The sequence below is a fragment of the Montipora capricornis genome, chromosome 6 (genome assembly GCF_036669925.1).
Source record: "Montipora capricornis isolate CH-2021 chromosome 6, ASM3666992v2, whole genome shotgun sequence".
Lineage (NCBI taxonomy): Eukaryota > Metazoa > Cnidaria > Anthozoa > Scleractinia > Acroporidae > Montipora > Montipora capricornis.
In genome coordinates, this window is record NC_090888.1 from 38,811,649 (window position 1) to 38,831,150 (window position 19,502).

At 39.5% G+C, this 19,502-nt stretch overlaps 1 protein-coding gene across 1 annotated transcript in view; it reads right to left on the bottom strand.

The window, feature by feature from the left end:
* LOC138052081 (anoctamin-7-like) overlaps positions 1-16,734 on the bottom strand; it is a 58,806-nt gene extending 42,072 nt beyond the window's left edge. The window contains exons 1-13 of the mRNA XM_068898444.1: positions 16,525-16,734; positions 13,144-13,318; positions 12,035-12,174; positions 11,453-11,560; positions 10,694-10,760; positions 10,483-10,625; positions 9,431-9,541; positions 6,825-6,903; positions 6,022-6,158; positions 2,503-2,637; positions 1,766-1,835; positions 1,527-1,639; positions 1,282-1,389 (exon numbers count right to left, since the gene is read on the bottom strand). Of these exons, the coding sequence (XP_068754545.1) occupies positions 1,282-1,389; positions 1,527-1,639; positions 1,766-1,835; positions 2,503-2,637; positions 6,022-6,158; positions 6,825-6,903; positions 9,431-9,541; positions 10,483-10,625; positions 10,694-10,760; positions 11,453-11,560; positions 12,035-12,174; positions 13,144-13,318; positions 16,525-16,536 (1,398 nt within the window). The 5' untranslated portion in view covers positions 16,537-16,734. The remainder of the gene's footprint in view (positions 1-1,281; positions 1,390-1,526; positions 1,640-1,765; positions 1,836-2,502; positions 2,638-6,021; positions 6,159-6,824; positions 6,904-9,430; positions 9,542-10,482; positions 10,626-10,693; positions 10,761-11,452; positions 11,561-12,034; positions 12,175-13,143; positions 13,319-16,524) is intronic.
* Between the last annotated feature and the right edge of the window lie 2,768 nt (positions 16,735-19,502).

The following is a 19,502-nucleotide window of genomic DNA, read 5'->3' on the forward strand; positions in this document are numbered from 1 at the left end:
GTTAAAGTATTGAGCCAAGGACTCATAACTGTGCACTATATAAAAGAACTGAAAACGTTCTAGTTACAAAACGAATTACGAAGGAGCTGAAAGGGCAATTCATATCACTTTGGCCAATCACAACAGGCTATCGAACGAGCCAATCATGAGGCGCTAAGCGCTTAGAACATACTGGAGAAACTAGAAATAAGTTTCAAGCCCTGGTCAAACGGTGCATGATATTTGATGATAGCTGGAGAGCCTTAAACTATCATGAACTGCGCGTGGTTAAGCGGATCGAGGAAGCTAGTGATATTCGAAGTCGTGTACGCAAGTTCGCGAGAGGCTTGTGTGATGCTCGTGTGTGCTTCTCTGAAAATGGCGTCGTAAAAAGTTGCAAACACAGTGTCGGTATGAACTTTTCGAGGCGAAAGAGGGCGGCAGCCTGTTTAGTTGCCCTAGAATTGTTGGAGGCTATAACGAAAGATGAAGCTGGAGAGTAAAGCGTCTTTTTTTGTTGACCGTCTTCTTTCTCGTAGTAGTCAAGACTTTCATCATTTTCTGGTCTTTGTTTTGTTGATTTTTCTTATTTTCCTTGTCACTTTCAATAACGTTTAATGTCGACAGATTAGCCTTTTGTTATTTGCCATCCAAAAAAAATCAAATCCAGGATAGTAATTAAGAAGCAAATTAATTATTTTGCATAATTAATGTCATAACTATATTGACCACTTTGAGGTTGCGTGGGAGACAGGGTCGAGAGTCTTATTGAATTGCATTGCGGGATTGTTTTGGGGACGAGCCGCTGATTACGCAGTAGTTTACTCTGCAAAACAGAAAGACTTTCGTATATTCTTGCACGATAACAATTAACTTCGGGTTAAATCTTAATAACTTACGTCGTTAGTAAGTAAACGTCCAACCTCGTCCCCAGGGCGCTTTTCCCTGGCTTTGGGTGGCCAAAGCCAGGGAAAAGCGCCCTGGGGACGAGGTTGAGTAAACGTCGTATGTACAACGATCTCACTTACCCTTTAATCAACTCTTTTCGTTTTCCGGAAAATTTGGGCATATCGGTAAGCGAGTGAACAATGTAAAATTGTCATTTTACATATTCTGGTAGTCTAGGAAGTTCACCTCCTGGTATATCCCTTTCTTGCAACTTGAGTTCTTGCTCCGCGCAGGCGATGATTACAATGCGCCCCCCCCCCCCCCAACGGTCCCACAATGCACTGATTTAACACAAGGCTCTCGACTCTGTCTCCCTCGCAATCTCAAAGTGACCAATGGGAAACACTCAACTACCTTTAATGGTCCTTTGAAGTTCAGTTCTTCAGCGTAAAAAAGCATCACTTCCCACGGCACATGAACCTTTACAAAGTAAAGAGTTCCCTTTTTTGTGCGAGATTTTTCCTTTAGGAAACGACAGGAAAACTATTATTCAATAAATGAAAAAATTCATTACAGTAACTTTAAATTTGACTCATTTAAAGTATCATCTGGGTAGAAACGGTACATCATTGAATTGAAAAAAAAAAAACCAAACAAACCTCTTCAAATTCCAGTTGCGATTTTCGTAGATTATTCATGTACTTCTTTCTGTGGCGCAGGACATCTTTTGGTGTATCCTTTCCGTCGAGTTCTTCGTAAACTAAAACAAAATCTAAAATGGAAGGACACAGTAATACAGAAATGTGAAATAAAAACACTGAGGAGAAATTAAGCAAGCTTGATATATAAAATCATGAAGCTAAATCTTTGACTTCAAAGCAGTGACGCTATGACTGACCGATTCTTCTCTTTTGGTCTCTGAAAAAACAACCTGCCTCCCCACTCATGTCGATCTCGTCAAAATCACTCTGAAAAAAAAAAAAAGAATGACATGATTCGAGCATAGTTAAGAGATGTAGGCTGGCTATGAAACTCGACAAGTTTCTTTGTTTCATGTTTTTGTTCGCTTTTTTGGTCTTGACCCTGCACAAAACCCGACAAAAACACGCTTTTTTCTGCAGGATAACCAATCAAAAGCTTCGACTAATTTATTCGAAATTAACTTGCGAACTAAAAACAAAAGATTGTGCAGGGTCACGGTCGGTTCAACATCTAATTGCGACTGTATTGTTCCTGCCTTTGAAATTCCCAGGGTTTCATACTCCTTTTTCCAAAATGGCCGCATTTAAATATTCTTTTGTTTTTATTCAAATTAGCCCTTGATGCCTCGTTCTTAAGCTTAAAATTCAAAAGAATATTTTATCTTAAACGACGCAACAAGGGCCAATTTGTATCCGCATAAATCAGCGGCCATTTTCGAATAAGGTGTATAACCAGTTTCTAGATAAACTATGATATGAGTGACTGTTTAAAGACGTTCTCGTAAACAATGAATTCAATCTGAAAGAAAAAAGTATAGCTTTTACTACATCCCAAGCAAAGCAGATTCATTAACTGAATTTAACTATGCGAGACTTACAAAACAAAAGAAAGGCAGCCAACAAACTGACTTATCCAGAGAGAAGACACCCTTACCAGACTATAGAATTCCGAGTTTTTGAATAATTGCTCTGCGTTCTTTTCAACCAATAGCGTTACTTTATCCACTGCGCGTTGAACAAGTTGGACAGCTGCATCTTGAGGCACCGAACGGACATCAACACCGTTTATCTAGAGAAAAAATGAAGCAGAAAGTTATTGATACACTTGAAACCACCTCAAACAATATGCCAGTTTTTAAAGAAACGTTTCTGTTGCGTAGAAGGGGATAGGGTGATTTCCTCGTCTTTTTTAAAATGTTATTAATTTACATAAGGGAACCTTACCTGGCTGGAGACAACCAATTACCTCTTTAGAAAGCATGTTGAATTCGAATTTGTTACAACCAAAGAGAAGTGAAGCATGTGAAGAGGATTTGCCAGTTCATCTTTGTGTATTACTGGAACACACTGTTTCCTGTAATAACTTAAATTACCTACGAATCCTTAGAGAAGTTGTTCGTAAGTTTTGTTTTCCGTACGTGAACGTGGTTACATACCTGTTTAAACCGAGAGTCCATCACCCAAGATTAAGATTTACCCAAATTGGCCCATTTCCCATCACCGGGCACCGGTGGCTCAGTTGGTCGAGCACCGGACTGTCACGCGGGAGTTTGTGAGTTCAACTCCGGCCGGACCAACACTCAGGGTCTTTAAATAACTGAGGAGAAAGTGGTGCCTTTCTAACTACATCTGCAAATGGTTAGACTTTCAAGTCTTCTCGGATAAGGACGATAAGCCGGAGGTCCCATCTCACAACCCTTCAATGTTAATAATCCCGTGGGACGTAAAAGAACCCACACACTTGTCGCTAAGAGTAGGGCACGTAGTTCCCGGTGTTGTGGTCTGTCTTTTGTTGTGTATCATGGTTGCGAGGGTAAAAAAGGGGCCACAGTAATTGGCGCAAGCTGTTGTGGCGCTCTGCCAGCTTGACTGGCAAAGGTAATAAAATAAATTAGCCCATCAGCGTTAGAAAAGAGGCTATTTTTAAACCAAGGCTTGCGGGAAAATAAACAATAGACTAACTAACTCAATGTTGTACCCAATTAAAAGCCTTCGGGAAAAAACTGGTTTTGTTGCAGGATTTGAATTAAGTGCAACATTTGGTCTATTCTCTACGTGCACAAATCCCATAGTACACCTCTTTTACCCCCCAAAAATTTATATTGGGTATTGCTTTTGATTTCTCTTGGGACATCTTCATGTTCCAAGAGAAATTGCAAACAATGATTATGCAAAATTTTGGGGGGTAAAAGAGGTGTATTCTGGTATTTGTGCAAGTAGAGAATTATTTATTTTTCCACAATTTTCCTAATGCTAATGAGGGCAAACCTAAAATAATAATAATGATGATGATGATGATGATAATGATAATGATAATGATAATAATAATAATAATAATAATAATAATAATAATAATAATAACTTTATTTAAAGGGGCTAGGTCACGCAATTTTAGGCAATCTCAGCATTGATCAAATGGTCATAGAATTAACTGAAATAACAAAATAACGGCTCAAAACTATAGAGGAACTCAAACTAAACACAGGAAAGCTAAGGAGGGACAAGGATGGACAAAACTGGGAAGGATTGAAATAGATTGAATTTGGGTAAATTTGAAAAACGTCGGCCCACTTTTTTTCAAATTTACATCAGTTTATATCAAAATCTCATTTAAACAGCTGGAAAAACATTCTCAATTGTTGCGTGGCCGTGATTTTGCAATGAAAGACTCTTGCTCTGCCAATTTGACGTTTAGAGCTCATAACTAACAAAATTAAACAAAATTACCTAAAACAGCGTGACCTAGCCCCTTTAAGTGTCAATGCATTTAGCACTAGAGCACTAATTGGTGACACTAATGAAATTAACCCGAGAAACACCTTTCGGAGCAGGGGCCCGTTTCTCAAAAGTCCCGAAACTTTACGGGCCATTTTCGGGTGTCACAATTCCCTTTTTATCTCAAGAACGGAGATGATTTAAGTCGTCAAACTTCACAGGCAGTTTGCTTTTTGTTACCTTGAAGACATGTTAAAAGATCGGCCTTCCAAAATAAGCGGTTGGCAGTTTCTCAAATGGCTTTTCGGGCCCGAAAAGTTTTCGGGACTTTCGAGAAACGGGCCCCAGAGAAGAGAACCAACAAACTAAACCCGCATATGGCGCCGAGTCTGGGAATCAAACCCGGGCCACATTGGTGGGAGGCGAGTGCTCTCACCACTGCGCCATCCCTGCACCCCTGATGCCAGATTCTTACTCTTGGATATGGACTACTGTTTAAACATACTTTTCTCTTAGCATCTCGCTTTTCTTTAACCTATAGTTCCCATTGTAAACTCCCGCTACAGTTATGCACATCGGAGTTCGACAGTTGAGTGCACGACAAAACTTCAGCAACCAATTTGCTCGTAGAGGCCGATTTTCACCACCAATGCTAGAATAAGTAAGAGCAACATGTGCACCACAGACTCGTTTTTTGTCATTGTGTTTTGTCACAACAAAAGCAGCCGTTTCGTCATTGAGCTTGCAAAAACGAGGCTTTTTTTCTCTGAGATACATTGGGAAAATTCTTCCTCGAAAACCACTTCACACCTGATGGGTTGTCACAAAAAGGCTTATTCCGAGACCTTTCCATGTTCCCCGTACACATGGTTAACTTCGAAAGCATCGTGTAACCCAAGTGGAAATTCAGAACAAGATCGTGGCGGAATGTCATGCAAGTGTCAGCTAATCGGCGTGATGTAGGTTGCAAAGGCACTTTAGGAATTGTCTGGGCAGCCATAAATTCAAGATTTAACGTTTAAAACGTCCTTTTGTCAGGTAAGTTGGTGGAAGAAATTCATGTCTTCAGAAAGACATTAAAATTGCTTGAAGACAACAATTATAAGTCGATATTCTGATTTTCAGCAAGCTTTCTCTACATTGTCAACAAAGATCGCTGCGAATGGTTTAAAATTGCGTACGACATTCTTTAACTTGCAAGCAGCAAGAGCGACGAAAGTTATCAAGATGCGAAAACGAGCAGATCTTGAGAACTTCGTCGCCCTCTTCTTCCTCCGCGACTGACGTCCCTTGGATCTCAGAGGATGGTGCTTGTTCAAAAAGAACCTCATTTGCGTTTATCAACGAATCTATTTAATTTGTGAATCGTGATAAAACTCCTTGCAATTTTGGCGCCTCAGCACTCCGTTATATTGGTAGACTTGAAAGAAAACACTCCGTAATCGACTCCACCCAATGATGTCACTTCAAAATTGCATAGAAGTGACGCGGTATTGACGCCTATAAAAATCACTGTTAGCTCAGTACCACAGGAAGCGCCAAAGAAAATTTTAAGTATGGATGGAAAATTCGTGAAAATCGGTCATATTCCAAATTTCAGTAGAAGAACAAACGCCGGAAACACTTCGCAATGGAAAACCACGTGTCACGCTAGCGCCGCGGAAGTAATTGTAGGAACGCGGTTTGGCCTTGAAAACATCATCGCATTTTAAAGTATTGGGTGTTGATTTGTTTGTACCTCAAGAAGCCTGTCACCAATCTTGAGCCTGCCATCGCGATCAGCGGAACTTCCTGGTTTAATAGAAGTAACAAAGATTCCCGGATGGCCACGCAAGTAATTTGCGTCGCTGCCTCCTCTGATGTTGAATCCAAGACCTAAAGCGAGATGACACGTTACAAAAATTGTTCAAAACAAGACCAGCGGAATTTTTTGTATCAAAAAGGGAATGTTGTAAAATTAAAGATATAAGAAAAGTAACTTTAACCCTGTCTCTCTCATTTCATCATTTTTCCGCGAGTACAAACGCTTAGAAACTACTGAATTTCACTTTCTCACGAGATTCTCCAGAAGTCCCTGTTATTAGATGCAGGTCCAAATTTGGTAATTGAAAGGAAGTGTCCGGTTCATTGTAAACAGATTTAACAATAAGTTGAATGTTTTACGTTAGGATAAATGCAACTGCTTATCTTCACTTGAGGAACACAGGTATTCTACGACACGAGGCATGTTGAGGTTTGCAAGGAGACCAAGTGGACACTTCGTGACATATAAATCAACGTGAATCTAATTATTTGATTGTATTAGACAATCCTCTTGTTTCGAGTACTGTACGAATAGCCTCGAAAAGTTCGTATATACTTTAAGAAAATACAAAGCATTTATCACTGGATGGTAGTTCAGATAAATTGTCAAAGACAAACCTAACATTCATTGCAAAAGTCGTACTACCACTTTGAAAGTTAAACAGCATGTAATTTCAGCTGGTATAATAAATGAGTGGCGCTGAGTGTAAAAATTGAAGCGATGCCTTAGTTGATTACCATATTCCGGGTCCTTGTATAACTCGATGGCAGCTTCTCCGCCTCTTTGTGAATCCACTGCTCCCTCACGAACAGAATTCTGAAACAAAGAGTGAATAAATAATTGCAAAGCGGCAAATATCGTAACAACCTATTTTTTAATTAGACCTAACCAAGGCGATGCCAATCTGCTTTGAACACCATGGCTCAAAAGATTTAAGAGCCTGAAAAGTTATGCGCTCTGATCTTGGTGCCATCCAAACGTAATGAGCTAGCTATTCTAATTTTATAGTATGTATTGGAAAACAATTTGAACTTTCGGTTGTTTTGCTTTTTCTTAATTCACTTGCTTTTCAATAAAAAAAAGCACTCCAGTTTCTGAAATAATCTCCCAGAAAGTTGCGAGAACGCATCTATAGCGATATTTCTTGTTTACAAACATTGACGTCACATTTCTTTTGATATTTGCCAACCACGGAACAAAAGAAGTGATTGTTTCAACAGCCAATTAGTATCTGGTTGGGATATTAATAACAATGCGTGACGTCACGAGAAACATCGCTATAGACTACTTTCATAAATGCTGACCAATTTAAAATTTTATTGCATTTTTGTTAATTGGACCTACTGGCCTCATTTAAGAAATTCTTTTTGAATTTTGCGCATCGCATCGAGGCTAGAAAGGCTTATTAGCATTTAAACAAAAGAATATTTTATTTGGACGCCATTATGCAGAGAGGTTTGTTGCACGGGCTCTTTCGATTGATATTTTAGACACAGAATTTGTGACACCTAAATGGAACTCAGAAAAATGTGAGTCGCAGGTGGGATTTCATCCATTATCTCTGGTGCGTAATGCGGGCGTTTGACATAGTTATGTGCTATACTCGTGTTGATTTGACCTCGTGACTGCACGGTGTGGTTCTAGGTAAAGGCCCACAGATAACCCTCGGCCAGCAGAGCTCAGTGGTTATAGAGCATCCAGTCAGATCTAAGGAAGGTCCAATCTCATCGGGAACTAGGATTGTTTTAAAATTTTTTTGGGGTGCCACTTGCTCTCTGTGTTTATCACAGTTGATATATTAAATACAGCTTGATGTGTCTCTATAGAATTGTTCAGAATAATGGACCCACTGTTATGCAACGAGAACAATGGGCTTTAACCTTAAAACTAGCAAACAGAACACAGACGACGTTTCACCGGCTTTTGTACCGAGGATGACCAGAATTTTGTTTAATTGAGCCGTAAAACTTCGCAAGACTGGTCGTGGTCTTGGTATGAATTCGAGACAGATAAACGGTTTGAATTTTCTCCCGTCTCGAATTCACATTAGACGGATAGAACACGGGTTTTTTCTCAGGCGCGGTTACAATTCCACAGTTCTCAATATGGCAGCCATGGCGTACTTTCTTATGTCAACCAGGAGAAACAGAAAATTTGAAGACAATTCAACGCTCTATCGGAACGTTTCGCGAATTACAACTCTGGAAACACTTCATGGCAATTTTTAAAACATTTTAAACAAATTTTAAAAAAACGGTAGCAAAAAGGAAGATTTCATTCTCCTTCCACGTACTCTTTCGAGGTTTCTTTCCTGCTTTCGTTTTCGCAACTTTAGACCCCATGTTTTCCTTCCCAGAACTCAGTGCGTTCTTTCTATTTCCAGGCTTTTCAGGGCAAAATAAGATGACTTTATCCGTCCTGATGTGAATTCAAGACGAATCGTCCGTCTTTGACGGATGTTCCGTCCTCAAAATCCGTATATATAGACGGATAATCAGACGGATTATCCGTCTAAAATGAACGCCGTTCCGTTTTCACACTAAGACGGATTATCCATGCTGGACAGATAACCCGTCTTAGACGGATTATCCATCTCTAGTGTGAAAACGGCCACTGTCACTCAGTTGACCCACCAAGATAGTTGGAGATACACCACGTTACGTATGATGGCGTCAGTAACTGTTTTGCAATAAAAATGTGTTGTTTCAAAAGTCAGTAGAATGCAAAGCATCTCTCCATCCGTCTCCATGCCTCTTACTAAGGTTGGTAGTGGAAATAAACTAGTTCCAATTTCTTGCATTAATGTGGTGACAAAGGGTTAAATTAACCTGAAATAAATCTTTTTCGGTATTGAAATTTACCTCCTGCGAAAGAAATAGTTTAGAGGGTAGGGGAATCATGCATTACTGTTAACCCAAAGGTAGATTTCAGTGGGATTGAAATCATCAAATGACGTCATTTAGGATTTGAACAAGGGCGTTAGTGCTGGGTGACCTCTCCTATACGTCAATGTCAGGCTGAAGTTGACCTGGTTCACATTCAGCCCTTTTAAATCGAAGCCAAAACAAGTCCAGCCATATCATCGAAAAAAGCTGCTAAATCACCGAGTTAGTAATTTGGTTATGAACGATGTTGCACCAGATAATCCCCAATGGCGACTAAGTAAACATAAATAAAATGCACATTGAAGCCTTGTTGGCGATACAAACGTTGGAAAACTAGCAACGCTTGGGCTTGCTGTCTCGCTCGTCGCTTTTTGCAGGGGTCCTAAAACGAATGACTAAACTTCATCAAAGCTTTTCTTTTAAGTTAATTTCGGGTCTGGTAAATTGCGTTAACTTACCACAACTTGTTGCAAAGCTCTTTTCTCCACAAGCAGTACCAGCTTTTTTTTCGACTGGATGAGATCCACTGCTCGGTCCACTGTACTGTTCTCGACATTTACATTATTTACCTGTTTGTTGAGAGATATTTGGCAGTGTCAACGTTTTTGTTATGTTTAAATTGCAGTGACTAATAGCTTCGTTAGTTAGCTTCTTAATTGCGTTCTTGATTAGAAGTGTTAATTATTCAATAAGCGACTTGTTTGTTGACTTTGAGATACGTGATTGTCATTACAGGGGTTTGAATAAAGTGTCGCGAAACTAAGTCATATAGCTGTGACCAATGGATACAAAAACAAACAAGAAATCAACCAATAAGAGCCAAGTTTGAAATGCTCGCAACCGACGCTTCGAGCGAGAAACTGCATGCAAGAAGCTTTCATTTTTTCTGACTGGTTGAAACCGTGGAGCGAGATTTCGGCTTTAAAAGTATTAAAAACTTTTCTGTGGCATGTCGAAAGTCATATTGGTTTTATTTTTCTGCGCCTGACGATTGGAGCAATAGACAATTGTCATTTGATCGCAAGCGTTTTACCGCGCATAATACCGGTTGCATAGTTACTTTTGTGTTATGGTTTTGTCATCAAGTAATTGTTTGCGTCTTTTGTGATTTTCTGTGACTGCAGAACGAAGGTAGTAAACAAAATAACATTTGCGCCATGCTTAAAATTCTAATTTTTTTCGACTGAATCGTGTGTAGTATGCAAAGTGTCGAAACTAAACGACTGGTTTGGGAATAACGTGTTCTGCTAGGGAACTTCCATGTCATCAGGTCAATTACCGTCTTGAACAATTCGAAATATCCGTTCCTTTCAAAAACATTTTCCACTTCTTCTACTTTGGTGTAGAAAAAACTGACATGACATTTCGACAAGGTTTAGAATGTACATCAGGGAAAAGGGAAAACTGCGCAGTCATTGCAAAGGACGCAAATTTTGCACGAAACGAACTAAGAATTGTCTGAATCATCGCCTGTTTGTGACTGCGAGTGGAAACAGAAATTCCGTTTTACCTCAATAAGCTTATCACCAACACTTAGTCTTCCGTCTTTAGCGGCCGCTCCTTCACTGTTTATTCGGGTGACGAAGATACTTGGATCTCCTGGGATATAGGGGCTGTCTTTACCTCCCCGGATGTTGAAACCCAGTCCTTTCCCTGCAAGCAAACATGTCAAAGAGTTAATTTCGCGCTTAAAGGAGGTATAAAATGAAACATCCTCTTGCCTTTCTTTTCTCGATGCAATTCAATTCTAATAACGCCTTGACTGGAAGGTTCATCTTCATCTGTGAACTGCAAAAAAGAATTAAATACATTAGTTCTGTAAAGAGGAAGAGCAATTATTATTGAAAGAGGACTTGCGAGATCATCTGCTTCAGCAGACGTTTTCAAGCATTTTTCATCAATATCACAATTTTAGATCAACTGAAATTTAGTGTTACAACCTTTAACCATGACTACGGGATCTTCAATAGCTGGGTTCATGGCGAGCCGAAACGTATACCTGATTGTTCGTGAAATTTAAACTTCCCTTATATCATAACTCCGCGGCCTTCAATAACTGCAACAGGTTTCAGTGTCTATCACTTCAACAAACGTTTCCACTTTATTTATTCTCCGAAATCGTCCCAAATACATCGTGTTGTTTTTAGAACCTTTGGACTGAGAATTCACTTTTTTATTTGCTTTGAAAGACGGGAAAAGTGGTTATACTTTGCATCCTAACCGAGCAATGAAGGGGAATGGGTTTAATACCGGGTTGACGTCATAGACTAACTTGCACTTTGTTGGTTCTTTGAAAAACAGCGATCAATTATTTTGTGACGTCAACCCGGTATCGAACCCATTCCTCTTCATTGCTCGGTTATGGATCCAAGCCGTGGTAGTTAATCAATCAAAAAAAATTAACTGAATTAAATCTTTAGTTCATCATAAAATAAACTTGTCGTCACATCTTCGAATTAAAGACCAAGCCAACTGTGTACCTGAATCCCTCTTTTCTGTACAACAAGGGTTAGCTTTCCGCCTTTGCTTTTTCGCACTAAATCCAACGCCTCATTGTGTGTGATGTTACGAACATCAACTCCATTGATCTGTTTACAATTTCCAGGAAAACAGAAAATCAACGTTGTATGAGTTATGTACTGTATAAATGGAGAACAATTTAAACCAAAGGAACATTTTTCCAGTGGTGTTTAACGTTGTTGTTGCACACCCGTTCTTTCCCGCCCTTTCCGTCGGTTACATGTAATTGCCTCGAATTCTGATTGGCGCATTGCATTGTTTTGATCTGTTGTGATGAGTTTACGACGCGCAATTAAAAGGCGCTCTATAAATAAATAAACACGAATGTGGCATAATGTGGTTAAAGGACACCGCTTTGGAAGTTGACACAAAATCAAGAGTTTACTTACGTGATCGAGAAAAAGACCGTGTATTGGATAAATATTCTTTTAAACGCACAGAACGAAAATGAAGAAGGCAAAGCGCAAAAAGCAATTGTGCTTTAGAGTGCTGTGGACGATACAGAGACTGTGTTAACTGTACATGCTACATTTGTAACTAACCTCGATAATTCTATCCCCGGGAGATATACGGCCGTCTCTTTCAGCAGCAGCTCCATGTCTCAGTCGCGTTATGTAGATACTAGGATCTCCGGCTCTGAAGGGCTCGTCTCGTCCGCCTTTGACATTAAACCCGTAACCATCTGTTTTAGAAAAAAATGCGCCAAACAAGATAAGGATATAGCGATAACGAGCGACAAAGGCGCCATTTTAAGACAATTTCCTTTCAACTTACGACGCGAGGATTGTACACTCTCTTTTTTCGTAGGGTTCCACAATATCTGGCCACCTCCAATTTATGCGCAGACGTAGTAAAGATCCATATTCAATGTAACCATTGACAACCACTGTTGTTTTCTGAGCGTGCGTAGACGAGCCAGAAATCCGTGATTTGCGGACTTCCTGCCTTGGAAGTGGCCAGAGTTCTTGATGCTGACCAAAAGAAAAGAGGACTATGGGGATGAAGTTGAGAGTTCCATAACTAATAGAGCATCAAGGAAATGGGCGGGATGTCTTTTCCCACGACTTTGCTCAGGGTGAAAACAGCTCCGCTCAAAAAACCTCTTCCAAAACAAACAAATATTGTTGAGACTGTGATCGTTAAAGACATTGCCTATAAAAGTTATGGATGTCGGCGACCGGCAATTTGCGGATCACGGAGATTAATTGGGAAGGTGTTCATCAAGCGAATCTAGAAACATTTCACTTGGTTTTGCTTGCTATGCTATATTGATGCTCATTCTTCCTTAACCTAATTTTTGAGCTTTAACAATGTTATGTAAAAGCCGCGTTGTGCTAATTTACGCTTACGACTTAACGACCAAACTTTCGCATTTTCAACTTTCATTTTTTCTTCTCTCCTTAAAACTGAGCGTACTGAGATTGAAAAGGATATTTATACTCTTAAATCATTCATGATACGTCAATAAGTGTGCGGCGTGAAAAGCCACATGATTCAACACAAAGATTGTCAGCTATAAACAATTAGCATTCATATTTCATTAAGTTGCTAGTGGTTTTAATCAACACTTTCAAAGAAAAATAATTTTTCCAAAAACTAAAAGGAAACCTCGTTAATACCTCCCAAATGACTTTTGACGCGATTATATTACCTTTCTTCTTCGTTAGAGATACAGTTACAATTTCCATGGTTTCCTGGCCCTGTGTAATTGACTCTGACGCGGGCTGAGACTCCGACTGGTACTCGGAATCTGCTTCGGGCTCGACAGCGGGGTCGTAGTCGATGTCGGGCCCGTCTCGAGGCTCTTCGGCTAAGGGAGAAGTTTCCTGAAAAAGCAAGAAAATAGCAAAAAGGCTTAGAACAGTGATCGTAATTCAACGCAACATGAAGGTAATCGACCTTTTCGGATCAGTGGAGAAATGAATGAAGATACGGTATTCAGGATCCAGATGTGGTGTGTAATGCGACAGATGCGAAATTATATCTACGTGCATTTCATAAACTAAACGGAATGTATTTGGCATAAATAGAAGACTAAACGATCCTCTTGATTTGATAAAAATGTTCACGTGAAGGCTTCATGGTACGCAGCAATGAGCTGATCGGAAATTGCCACGAAGCCATTTCAGAGGGTTTATTTATTAAAACTCGTATATGCTTTTTTCCCACTTTTTTCTAATCTCAGACATACATAATTAAGAAAGGAACTGGGACAACCGTAAAAAAGTTGAAAGTGAATTAATTACTTGGTAATTTAGATAAAAACTTTTGCGTTTTCTATTGTTCAGTGGTAATTGCACACCGGAATGGCTTCATTTTCAAAGAGAATGAATATCATTCAACCTCTAGAATGCCGGTTTGAGAGATAAAACGTACTGTATTTTAATCCCCATCTTTCTTTTGTTGTTAGAAATTTCAGCCAACTAGAAGAAGTTGCAACTGAAATTATAGACCTGAAAAGCTGTGATATTGAGACGCTCGCAACTGTCGATTTCAGTGTTAGATCATCAGTTAAAATGCTGCTTTGTGATATTAAACAAATCAGAAAGACTGAACTATAATAACTGTACGTTGGTATTTTCTGCTTGCCACAGCCAAGATATTCTAAAATTTCCATTTAAACCATTACTCGAAAAAACTAAAACAAAAACCCAAGCAGTCTTGCATCAGTGGCAACATCTAGCTACTTGGTTTTTTTATCTCCCGAGAAGGGAGGTTGCAAACTGTAGCCTGCGAAAGGTTGACATAACTGATCTACCCATTCACGGGCAGGTTATTAAAAGCGAAGACAACTTTTGGGCCCCCTGAGTTTTTTGCGCTCTGTTTATCGCTGTGTACTGTGAAAATGAACTCAAACGGGCCAAGATTTTTGACTTTTGGCCGCGCTTATTTTTCGGCCCATTTTCGCGCGGCCAAAACATCAAAAATCTTCCGCGTTCCCGGAACGGAAACGGTTGCTATGCAGTTAAGGGCCATGTAGAGCTCACTGTCTAGTGGCTCGCATGCATAGAGCACGGCAAATGCTTATTTCGTTTTAAGCTAATAATTGAATGAGTCAAATGATAAGACTACTGTCTACTGGACTAGTGTGTCAAGAAAACCTAGGCAATGCAAAATAATCAAGCGCAGCATCGGGAAATTTTTAGCTGATCAGTATTTGATTATTAGTTTAGTCCTTTGTATCGTAACTAGCTCTCCAAACTTCTTCAGTGTATTGTGAACTGTTCCGAACACAAACTTAAGGCTAGACACAACCGCTTCGATCATTTGAGCGAAAACATTGGTACCGTAAATGACCATTGAAGAAACTCCCTAAATTGCAAAGTCAATCTGCAATACGGACCGCGGAGACCGTGATTTTCCGAGGTGGTACGTAAGTAAGACGGAAAAAGCGAGAGGGTATACACAGGTCAGTCGATGGCCAGTGATGCACTAAAATTTAACTTCATTTCTAATTACAAATTCATTTGTTTTGAGCAGTTCACGGGATCGTGGATCGCAATCTATTTAATTTAAATTAACAGTGGAAGAGACTGTATTCAGCAAGAGTTGGTAACATAAGGTGTAAATAATGAATTGAAATTTTGCATATCATTCTTACGTTGATACCATGGGAACAGGAGGCGTTCGATTTTGAATTTAATAGATACCAAACGATCCGTCACATTTATCTCTACGCCCTTTAAAATACCATGACATTCAATGAATGGCGGCTCCCTGGAGGATTTTTTCGAAGTGCTTCATTAAGATCGCGTGCGCAAAGGTGTAAGAATTTAGAATATCGAGTGCAAGGATGAAATTTTCGTCTAAAGTTCTTTAGTGCCCATGTTGAAAATGAAAACCGTAAAGGTTGCTATTGAATATTATTTAGCCACCAATTGAATGCCATTGGATTTCATTATTTAAGAAAATAGCGGCTGCGCTTTTAATCGACAGAAAAAAGACAGTGTTAACAGCCAAATGATTAGCTCAGAGGAACACCGACATGCTCGCAATGTTATGTAGAAACCAACAATTCATCTCCTAAGGGCCTTTTAAGAGATCGGAAATTTTCCGAATGCCTCTTTAGAACGATCTTTACCGATTCGATGACATAGTCAGGGGAATAACAAAATCTTTGAAACCTCCGGACTCTTCACAGATTCCTAGCACATTAAGTTTTTTCCTATCACACCCAAATATTAAATAGAAATTCCTCCACAACTGGCTCCATGCCTATTGCGGAGGGGTAATTAAGTTTTCAATGGATACCTTCATAAAGTCCACTTTTCTATAGGCTCCATAAATACAGACGGAATGTTAGAAGGAGAAGGTAACTTCGACGCCTTTAATTTCAGGTAAATTAGATAAAAAACGGGGACAGCTATTCTTAAAGTTATTTTCATAGAGTTGTCGTACAGTCAGAGTTAAGTTTCCAAAATCCTAAATTCGAGATTTTGGAAGGTTATTCAGCATTTTTTAAGTTGTTAACTCTAACTCTAGTCTCATAACTCTAATAGCTATCGACCTCTCTTCGTTGGTAATTTGACTCAAAAACTAAAACTAATGCGCATCTATACAACATTCGAGATTGAATCATTCATGTAGTTAATATAACGAATCTGGAATATCTGGGCATACACTTTATATACGTGTACGCAAACCATAACAAGTTTCAAAAGACTAATTTATCGATAAAATTGGCATTCCATTCCTTGAAGATTAACATTTGCATCCATCATTACAAATCAGCACAATTTTGTCGAATGACCGATACTGAAGCGAGCTTCCGTTTATAAGGAAAATGTGGACGTGTTTGTGATCCATCACTGCCGGGTCAGAGACAGCTGCTCCTTCGCGACTCTTAGATTGTTCATTTAAGTTTATAATGAAGCAATGTAATGAAAAGGAACTGGTTCTTCCATAACGCTACATTTTCGATTTTAGCATACCATACATATATCAAAAATGTGCCAGTGATTAAATCTCATAAAGTTTAACTCAAGTAACACCAGAGCAATTTCGACTAGTCTAAATTGTTTATCGTTCTTACCTCATCAGCCATTTTGAGCGCCAGAAGCAGAAATTCCTTCGCTGTTCGAACAAAAGCCCAACGATGATCAATGAGATTCCGCTTAATTTAGCAGCGTCATCTCAAAATGGGAATATTTATCATATTTAAGGCAACCTCGAAGGAAAATTCAACTTTCTTCTGGATAGTAAGATCTGCTTTTACCGTATAGATATGTGACAAAATTACAAATGCAAATCACGTTTGCCTATTTGCATAGGAAAGAGACAAACAGTGCTTTGAAGAGTTCATAACAAAGGCTATCCGCATACATTGTTTGTTTCTTACCAACCGTATCGTTTCAATATCATAGCGCAATTATTCGCATAATTATCGTAAAGTCAGTTTGGGCGCCAAATATGTCAAAATTTAAAATAGACGGTTAGAATGAGAAGTTCTCAGTTTATTAAGTTTTTTTGATGTAACCTCGAATGTAGATATTTTCGGGTTCGGAAAACAAAAAATACAATACAATGAAATGAAAAGAGATGGAAGATCAATTTCACAGAAATCTCCTTCCAAAAATGTGCTATGGTGCAGCTTGTTTTCACGGATTAATTCTAGCTTTTTACCAGTCCATTTGCCTTGTGATCGTCTACTTATCCCTTGCCTTTTTATGCCCTACCCGCTATAGGATCCTTAAAAACCGTCCTGTCAGTGAAGCCTTTGACATGATTTTACACGACTGTTGTATAAAAGCAGATCAGATAACATTCATTCAAAGTACGTTAAGTCCGCCCCTTTTAACCATATGCAACTGTTTTCATGTTCGGAACTATGACACAGGGACATTCACCGAAGTTTGCAGTAAACTTGCATAATCTGTACTCAGTGCATCACAGCTCATCACCTCAATGTCATACCTGCAAAAGAACGCCAGCCGGAACTTCTTTTTCAGTCCATATCTGATTTGAACGTTCTGGGCTTTCTTTTTCCTGATACTTCCATCACAGCGTCCAAGGTTTCACATGATGCCGTAAGCTACAGGCTGAGCACGAGGTCTTCGGAAACTGCACCCGGGCAACAATTCTCAAAAGCTTGTGCTGTTCCAGAAACCCGACATAAGTTTGAAAATGACAAGTAGGACCAAATAGACATAATTAAATTAAAACGAATTTTTAAGGATTGGCATTGTGCCATGGTTCCAATATTAGATTTCATTTTGTCACGAAAGACTGTGTCACGTCTTGAGGTTGCTCGTTTTCGAGATCTTTCGAAACACTAGCACAAATTGGTTAATTTTAAACACTTCAGTGGTTTATTTAACTTAAAACTGCATCAGTCTAAAACAAATATAACTTCAAATCAACAATCGAAAGTTCCACTTCATGAACAGACCGGCTGGTGTGGCTCTTTGTGACTTCAAGGGTCTTGAAAAATTAGTCGGGGGTGGAAGCGAAATCATTTGACCTTCGATATTGGTGATTCCTGTCATTTTTTAGTCCAATGATTCATGCATGATTCATTAACAATTTGTTATTCGTAATTCTTTTAACCATCTCTTGCAAATCATGATTCCCAAGTCTTGAACACAAAAATTCACGATTCCTTCTAATTTAACCACTATTAACCACTGTGATTCATGATTCAGGATTCCGCTTCCATCCCCGATTATGAGTGCTACCGTTTATGACACTGAGCCTGAAAATTAGGATTTAATGGGATTGAACCCGAGTGACTTCTGCGTTGCCGGTACAGTTCTCTACCAATTGAGCTGTATTAAGCCAACCGGGACTCTTAGAAAGATCAAGAACTTTACGCCTTTCTCCTTAAGAGAGCATTTGGCCGAGAGCCTGGTCTATCTCGACTCAACTATCGTGACACTGTATTCCATCCTTTAATTACCCCCACAGCATCTGTTAAAGCGACTACAACGCATACAATACATAGCTGCAAGTTTTGTGACAGGACGCTGTGGTCAAGCTGGAGTGGCTACTCAAGCGCGAGCGCCGTGACTGGCATTTAATAAAGAACACCCAAAAGGCACTGCATTCCGGCAGCTGGCCTCTTTCGCTTCCGTTGGATAGAGTTACCCATACTCGCCCTCCACGCTCAAGCAGCACCTTTAACCTAACCATCCCGAGCACATCACACACTTTCCAGGACAGCGCTACTTCTTTGTTCAATGCCCTCTCGCGCGCCTGCGATCAAATCCTGTGACAACTTCAGGTCTTTTTTAAAGCAGACGTTTGAATTCTTAAAGAATCGCTGCCTTCTTTGATACAATACAGTACAATACTAACTACTTAATAACCGAACGGTCGAAGTTATTAAGTTGTTTATTATATGGCACCAGCAAGAAAAATAAAGCCAACAAGCCAAAGCTGGCGCAGCGGAAGTAATCATTACATCCGGTGATGCGCGCGCTTCACTGTTCATTCATCGTTTCAAATCGCAAAAATCAAGTGAACTGACGCGTCTTTCGATCTAAAATAATCTTTATTTTCGTCACAATTTATTTTAGCCGTGAAAAGGTCATGTAGAAGGTTAGGGCCACGTCAAGACAAGGAAAATTTTGTCAACATCTCTGAGAATCAAAGGCCAAAGTCAATACGTAAAGAAAAATGTCTACGGCCTCGTGGAAAATGTAAAGATGTCATCAGCCGAAATGTTTTCATGTCGCTGACTGTTTTCTTTCTTGTGTTTTCTTTCTCTTCTTGGCTGTTTCCTTCGTTTTCTCTGTCGCCAACTCGTTCATTATTTGTTTCTGTCAAATCACCGTTGTCCAGAAATTCGTACTCGTCCGGGTAATAAAATTCACTCTCAGAGTGTTCCTCCTCGTTACTCATTCTCAGCCGCTACAATTTTCAGACAAAAATTAGATGGTTTTTTAATTACCTTTTGCTTTGTTTTTGCAAGCCCGTAATCGGCCCGTGCGGCATTACGGGAGAATAATGCCCTACAATTCAGTCACAATTAACCAATCAGAGCGCGCGTTATATCGGTCACAAACACAAGCC